The sequence below is a fragment of the Diaphorina citri genome, unplaced genomic scaffold, assembly GCF_000475195.1.
Source record: "Diaphorina citri unplaced genomic scaffold, Diaci psyllid genome assembly version 1.1 scaffold46, whole genome shotgun sequence".
NCBI lineage: Eukaryota > Metazoa > Arthropoda > Insecta > Hemiptera > Psyllidae > Diaphorina > Diaphorina citri.
The window spans coordinates 265,543-273,769 of NW_007377483.1; the positions used below are offsets into that span (position 1 = coordinate 265,543).

An 8,227-nucleotide genomic window follows, 5' to 3' on the forward strand; every position below is an offset into this window, starting at 1 on the left:
GACCTAGCGCTGTAACAAGAGAAAAAGGAGAGGTAGAGAGAAGTGGTGGAAGAATAAGGAGGAGAACGGAGGACGAGAGGAGAGGAAAAGAAAGAGAATAGTAAGGGAGGGAGGAGGAGAAAGAGGAAAAGATGGTGGAAGAATAAGGAGGAGAACGGAGGACGAGAGGAGAGGAAAAGAAAGAGAATAGTAAGGGAGGGAGGAGGAGAAAGAGGAAAAGTTATGGGAGGGATTGAAATGGAAAGAGGTAAAAACATGTAGAAACACGAGTAACGAAAATCTTTGGGGAATGAGAAAGAGAGAGAGAGAGAGAGAGAGAGAGAGAGAGAGGGAGGGAGGGGATTAGGGATACTTGATTTATGTTTATTATTTTTACCAGAAAAAACGAGGGGGGGGAGGAAAAACAGAATTTGACATTTTAGAAGGGTGGAGGGAGGGAAGCAAAAAATATAACTTTTTTGGAACTAAGGTTGATGGACCATTGCTTGGGGAGGAAGAAGAAGAGAAGGCCAACTGAACGGAGGAAGAGAGGAGAGGGAAAGAAAGAGACTGGTAAGGGAGGGTGGAGAGAGGGAAAAGAAGGAGAAAGTAAGGGAGGGAAGAAAAGAGTAGAAAGAGAGGGGATTGGAAAAAAGTTGAGAGGGAGGAGGAGGAGGAGGAGGAAAAGAATAGAAGAGGGAAAGAAATTTAGTAGGTAGTGAGGAGAAAGAGAGAGGGGAATCTGGAAAAACCTGGTTTTACCATTTTGAGTTCTGGTTTTACCATTTTGAGTCCTGGTTTTACCATTTTGAGTCCTGGTTTTACCATTTTGAGTTCTGGTTTTACCATTTTGAAATCTGGAATCGAACCCGCGGATTAGCGCTTACAAGGCAGACGCGCTACCAACTAAGCTAACTAGGCTGGCCACCGAGAAATTATCATTTGAGTCCTGGTTTTACCATTTTGAGTCCTGGTTTTACCATTTTGAGTTCTGGTTTTACCATTTTGAGTCCTGGTTTTAACATTTTGAAATCTGGAATCGAACCCGCGGATTAGCGCTTACAAGGCAGACGCGCTACCAACTAAGCTAACTAGGCTGGCCACCGAGAAGTTTGTTTCTGGGACTAATCAATTTGGTTGGTTGAAAAGTTTGAAATGAACCAATCTGATTATTTTCCCATTCATAAGTCAACAGGGCAACATGGCTGCTATGTAACTCCCCTCATGAGTAAACTTTATTTCAATATTCTACTACAAGTTCATGTTTTATTCAACTTCAAATATATTGGAGTTTTTTCTATTCAAATAATAAAAAAAGTTCCGTTTTAATTAAAATGAATTTAATGGAAACTTTATAGCGTTTTAGATTTGTACTATGCCAATAGTATACTTCTAACATTTTAATTAAAATGAATTTAATGGAAACTTTATAGCGTTTTAGATTTGTACTATGCCAATAGTATACTTCTAACAGGAGGTGGGGTGCGGATAGAGGAATAAATATGCGGGTCTGTATAAGGGAAACATAGGTAAAACAAATGATTATAATCTATTTAAAAATACATAGAAATGGAAGAAAAAGTTTTCCCATTCATTACAAATAATCCACTACTAATCGGATTCAAACTGTTGTCCTGCGATTACTAAGCCATTGCCTTTTCCCTTTGGTTTCTAATTAGAGCTTAATATGAAAATCCCTAAAAAAATGGAAAATAGAAGGCCGTGATGAGAAAAATAGCTCCAGGGAGGGAGAAAAGGGGAATGGGTTGGAAAAAAGCTCTGCGAGTCCCTTTGGTTTTTAATTAGAGCTTAATATGAAAATCCCTAAAAAAAATGGAAAATAGAAGGCCGTGATGAGAAAAATAGCTCCAGGGAGGGAGAAAAGGGGAATGGGTTGGAAAAAAGCTCTGCGAGTGAATAATGAATAGCTATACCTACAAGGTAGGATAGAGATGAGATAGGTACGTATATTATGATGGTTGAGAAATATAAGGAAGAGGGTGAAAAGCACAGGAGAAAAAACCGTGTGCTTTTTATGAAAAATGATATTTTAATAAATGTCTAAGCCCCTTCAGTGATACTGATTTTGTATGAATAGGCTATTCAGATTAGTCAGCCTTTGTAAATAGAAAATGGAATAAAATCAGATTGATGAGAGAAGGGAGCTCATAACCAAAAGGAGTAATGAGACTAATGAAGCAATTAAGGAAAAAAAATGTTGGGATTCAAGAATACTTGACTGAAATGAACATGACATGTATCATTATCATCAGTGGCGTAGCGTGGTCTAAATTCAAGTGTAAGGCGTGTAGGGTACTAATTTCCATCATCCATGCTCTTCATGGATTGGCAAAATTTGTAAGAACTTTTCTGCTTCGACTTGTATTGCGAATGATATTTTGTTACTTGGAGTGAACCTAATCCGTTACCCTCTCTCCTATTCCTCCTCGGCCCTGGTTACCTGGGGCTTCACCAGAGTATCACTCACTACTACTGCTGCAGGATAACAGCCGTTGTAAACAACTGCTGCTACTCCACAACAGCAGCAACTGAGCTCTTGTTAAAATATACATAGTACCCTGGTAAAGCCATACATGTGGGTTCATCCAGTTTTAATGCGCTTGCCTACCATTGCGAAAAATTTTGCACTCATATTTCGATTGCAAATATTTCAACGGTTTGCTTTCTGATGTCCTCGTATTGGACCAGTACCTAAATTGGAAGTATTGTGTCTCTTGATCCAGCCCTAGATGCATTATGTGTATGTATGCTAGGAGCTTGCTTCTTTTTTTAAATAGCCAGGAGGGAGGGTTTAAGCTAGTTTTCCCACAAAATTGCTCTCGAGGTCCCATATTTATTTATTTTTAAGACGAGTGTTTCACCGCCGTTTTTATTACGTAGCAATGAAACAACTGCTACATTAGACTCGTGTGGTCTGTGTCGTAGCATGCCCATCCCGTAGCGATAGAAAATGGAATAAAGTCAGATTGATGAGAGAAGGAGAAAGGAGATCATAACCAAAAGGACTAATGAGACTAATGAAGCAATTAAGGAAAAAAAATGTTGGGATTCAAGAATACTTGACTGAAATGAACATGACATGTATCATTATCATCGTAGCGTACTTCACCTATGTACACCCGTTATAAATGACCCCTGGTCCCCGGCCCCTGTCTGGTGATAGTGACCCAGAAATTTCCATTCCATCATGTCGAGGAAGAATGAGTTTGGCTCTTTATCATCCTGTATTGTTTCTTGGTTTATTTCTCTTGAAATCAAGGAACTGGTTGAACTCCTAATAATTAATAATATAAAATATTGAAGTTAATTGTAATTTATTGGAACAGTAAGAAGAACAACAAAAAGAAGTTGATCCTTTTTAATAAAAAATAAAATTAAAAAAAGCCAGCCTAGTTAGCTTAGTTGGTAGTGCGTCTGCCTTGTAAGCGCTAGGCCGCGGGTTCGATTCCCGCCCGGGGCGGTGTAAGAACTTTTCTGCTTCGACTTGTATTGCGAATGATATTTTGTTACTTGGAGTGAACCTAATCCGTTACCCTCTCTCCTATTGAGAGAAAACATCATTGTGGCTAGCCATTTTCACATCAGGAAATATTTCTCCTACTTTTTACTCTTAAGGTGTGTACAAATGTGCACGCTGGTGCTTAAAGTAAGTTAGGTTATTGTTAATAATTGTATTTATGTACATATTTGGAAAATGGAAATTTGGTTTTCTGACTCTGGATACAAAGGGTTTCTTGTGTTGTTGTTTTTTTTATACTTCCCATTTGTTTCAAATGCTCTCTTCAGGTGTGGAATCAAAACATGCCGCAAGTGTCACCTGTTCTCCTACTACGTGAAACAGAAAATGCTCTGTCTATGGGATGAATGACCCTGGCCCTACTACACACCCTTCGCACTTGGCGACAAGTATACAGTGTTGCCGATAGGAGCCTCGTGACGAAAAGCTCATCACTCTCAAGACTTGTGATCTCACGGAGGATTCAAAATGGCGGTGCCTATTCAACTAAGGAACATCATTTATGTGACAAAATTGATAGAACAATAATTTTATAACTCTGACTTATTTTTAATCGAAATAACGGCTGGATAACAAACACCAGCTGATGAGCAAATATTGCAGTTAGCCAACTGCTGATGACATTTTTTGAATAAACTGCCTTTTTTTACAAAATTCCTGACCGCATGTAAAGAGGATTTTGATGGCCCTTGAAAACTTGAATCTTTCCCCATTGCTGATGCTTATTATTCCAGGAAGCGACTGTGAATCTAAATATAGGGACGAATATACACTTCTAATCCAAAACCCGAATCTATTCACATGTCTTAATCTTGGAGAATCCTAAGAATGAGCGATTGTCAACCCAAAGTGTTGACATTTTATTTTTGACTGAATTTGTTGCCTAACTTGTTTTGTATTTTCAAAGTATTTTTGTGTCGTCATTTAGATTTTATTACTATTATTTTTTATTTGCATGAAGATCATTACATTACTTTTATTCCTTACCTACTATCGCGGCGCGGCGTAGGTATTTCTCTTGGGTGCCCGCACACTACATTATTTGATAATAATGTAGTCTAGGCTAAGTTTACACACATGAGTTGAGTTGTGTGGATTCAATATTTGTGTTTAAATTTAGTCTCACCAGCCTAGTTAGCTTGGTTGGTAGCGCCTCTGCCTTGTAAGCGCTAGGCCGCGGGTTCGATTCTCACCCGGGGCGGATTTTATCCTGATGGGATAATGTTCGTTCTCGGAACGGCTGGCTTTCTCCTATCCTGTCTTCCTTCTCTCTTCGATTTTTGTTTTAAAACAGAGCAGTATTAAGGCGCCTGACAGGAAAAAAAAAGCAGATTAGCAGAGCCTTTTCATGGCTTGTTTGGATAGCACAGACTGTTGGAACGTGTTTGGAGGAAAATCTTGAGACCTAAGTCTCTCAGACCTTCTGACCTAGGTCGGACGGTCTGATAGACTGATAGACTCAGATCTGTCCTACAGTCGGCACGTGTATGGCCGAAGTGTGTTTGATAATCGCACAAAGCTAGGAAAAAAAAAACAGAGGTATCTAAGGCTAACCACTCACTATTAGGGATAAGGGAAGACCTGACAGATACACCTGATCAGGTAGGTTGAAATGATAAACATATACTTCTTCCATGGCGGACCAAACATGATCAGGTCCGCCCGTCAGGTCTACCTGATAGTGCTCATCAGCTCTCAGGTGGACCTGACAGGTGTACGTGTCAGGTCTACCTGATAGTGTGAGTGCTCATCAGCTCTTTAGGTGGACCTGACAGGTGTACCTACGTATCAGGTCTACCTGATAGTCAGTGGCTGGCCGTAGATCTGTCCGACATCGACAGTAGGTACGTTAGTAGCCAACCTAATGTTTTACTTTCGCCAGCCTAGTTAGCTTAGTTGGTAGTGCGTCTGCCTTGTAAGCGCTAGGCCGCGGGTTCGATTCTCGCCCGGGGCGGATTTTATCTACCAGATAATAATCCCTCAATGAAATTTATCAAAAGAAAGGAAAGGAACCGTAGGTACATGTAGGTTACAAATGTTCGCAATCGACCAACGTCCGCAATGAGTCACAAAGCCATTTAGTCGCAACAGACTACTTTTTTTTGTATTTTTTAAAACAAAAGGACGAAAAGACCAATATGGTTTTGTAAATGATGTTATGCTCCTTAAAAAAAAAAAAAAAAAAAAAAAAAAAATAAAATGTTTTACTTACTGAACCAGGATATCTGGGATCGGGTCAGACTGAGGTAGGGGTCCTCCACATTATGGTCGCTACCAGACAGGTATAATAATAATAGTAATAATAATGTCAGCTCCCATGGCGTAGTGGTCACTGCGCTCGCCTTGCACGCGGGAGACCCAGGTTCCATTCTCGGCGGGGTCAAGAAATTTGTATCATGCAAATGATTGATTCCGTGACTGGCTGTTGCGGGGCCCACTACAGTGTTGCCGGAAAATGAGTAGCTATGACATATAAATGCGCATAGCGACCGGTGCCAGCATGGTAGGTAAACATTGGATTTTAGGAATATTGAGATATTGGGAAAATCCTACAATGCTGCAGTGAGCACCAAAGTTGTGACATAACAACACAAACTGCATTTACATTTTTACATTACATTTACATAATAATAATAATAATAATAATAATAATAATAATAATAATAATAATAATAATAATAAACGAGTAGTTCATTTTTGGTCACTTGAAAGACTGCCATATATTCCAAAGAGCCAGTCTAGTGAGCTTGGAAGGTACGCACCCGCCTGTCGGTCGGTCGCTGGTTCGATTCCCGCCCGGGGCTAACTTTATCCAAAACAGTGATAAGGTTCGTTCTCGGAACCGCTGGCTTTCTCCTATTCTGTCTTCTCGATTTCGGGACAAGGCCTCCATTGTTACAGTTCCCTCTCTCGAACCTCTTCAAATATTAATGATGATTAGTAGGTACCTTACGTTTAGCTTGTCTGACTAGAGGACGTTAAACAGGGACTATACCAGACTGAATTTTCCCTTGCTATAGAAATAGCAAAGGTTGAGTGCGAAGGGCATCCACCCCTAAAATTTGTAGCCAAAACCAAATGTCAGCCCAAAGCAATCACCCTAGTTAGAGCTGATTGAGGCTGACGAAAAACGCCGACCCTGTCTGAACAGGGGAAAAGGCGAAGAAGAACAGGAGTATCTTACCTTTAGCAGAGGAGCAATTGCCCTTAGAGCTGATTGAAGCTGACGAAAAACGCCGACCCTGTCTGAACAGGGGAAAAGGCGAAGAAGAACAGGAGTATCTTACCTTTAGCAGAGGAGCAATTGCCCAGATAGTGAGTGAAAGCATTCGGCTCGGGTATGGCAATATCAAACAGGTAGAAGTAGACCGGAATACGTTTGTAGTAATGTAGAGCCGACTTGTAAGAACCATGAGTGAATAGCAAGTCTGTACCAAGCTGTAACCAAAACACAACACCATGGGAAGTAAACAATATGTAATTGCCATATCTATTTTTATTTTTTTCTTTTTACGAGGTTTGACAGAGGGAACTGAAACTGCTAAGGTTTTATCGTCCCGAAATCGAAGAAAGATAGGATAGCAGAAAGCCAGCCGTTCCGAGAACGAAACTTATCCCTTCAGGATAAAATCTGCCCGGGCGGGAATCGAATCCGCGGTCTAGCGCTCACAAGACAGACGGAACCAAGCTAACTAGGGTGGCTACTATTGAACTTACTTCTTGAAAGTTTTCGCCTACAGTATGCTCGTCAATTTTCTCGCCTTTCAGATAGAAGTTCATTAAATCTTCCGAGATCTTCTTCCTGTCCTTATAATCAACGTGATCCTGAATGCACATCAAAATGGGCAACCTATTCGCCAAGTCCGCCTCGAGTTCTTTGGCTAATTGGAATTCGTTCTTGCACATCGGAATGGCTACTAAGTTGCCCTCTCGCATGGTGAGTCCTATGATAGCATTGACATTATTGGGAGATAGCTTCAAAGGATGATCGGGTAGAAACGCATCCTGACCAAGATAAGAATCGACCACAGGAGGGAAGTTGACCAAGGGAGAGGAGACCCATTCCTGAATAGGTTAGGCTAGGCTAGGTCAGGCTCAGGTAGGGGTCCTCCACGTCTCTTCTTTATCTTCGCCTTTTCTCGAGTACAGACGGGGTCGGCGTTTGCCCATCATTGGATCAAAAATTAACTTTGTTGAAAATATAGGTAGGTTTTTTTTTTTTTTTTCTGAAGAGGAAAAATCTTTATGACTTCTCCAGCATGGTGTGGAGGGTATGCTGGAGTCACGGCTCAGGGTATGGTGTTTCGCCCTTCTGTGGCACCATTCCTGGCCGCTCAACCCGCTAAAAAACCTCCCCGCTCTTCTTTCTTGGTCCCGGAACTTTTCTGTTATGACTTCGGGAATAGGTAGGTATCTAACTCTGAAATACACCTAGTCTGGAACTGGCATTGATTGATAAGTTGTACATAGGAGTTGCTTGATTGAGTAATGAAAGTTTGACGCTTGGTTGACTGGTAAATGTTTAGTGTTTGATTGACTAGAAAGAGGTGAGACAGTTTTATATTTTATACCCCGTCTTGCATGCCTATACCCCATCTTGCCCCATGTTCCTCTAGCTACCTTTTTGAGGAAGTCATTGAGAGAAAGGGAAAGTTTTTGTTTTTTTTTTTTTTTGTTGTTGTTTTTTTTTTTAAACCTACATAGGTACTT

At 40.6% G+C, this 8,227-nt stretch overlaps 1 protein-coding gene across 1 annotated transcript; it reads right to left on the bottom strand.

Moving 5' to 3' along the window:
* Positions 1-6,724: 6,724 nt before the first annotated feature.
* LOC113469724 lies at positions 6,725-7,591 on the bottom strand. The gene is made up of 2 exons (XM_026827594.1): positions 7,235-7,591; positions 6,725-6,955 (listed from the first exon to the last, which is right to left on the bottom strand). Exons 1-2 carry the CDS (start codon positions 7,451-7,453, stop codon positions 6,725-6,727), a joined length of 450 nt encoding a protein of 149 aa, XP_026683395.1. The 5' UTR covers positions 7,454-7,591.
* Between the last annotated feature and the right edge of the window lie 636 nt (positions 7,592-8,227).

What these genes read in the sequence shown, in the direction of transcription:
- LOC113469724 (XM_026827594.1), bottom strand. Translation starts at nt 7,453, where the DNA reads ATGCGAGAGGGCAACTTAGTAGCCATTCCGATGTGCAAGAACGAATTC. An exon ending in TAGGCGAAAACTTTCAAGAA is followed by an intron (nt 6,956 to 7,234) that starts GTAAGTTCAATA and finishes TTTTGGTTACAG; the next exon opens with CTTGGTACAGACTTGCTATT.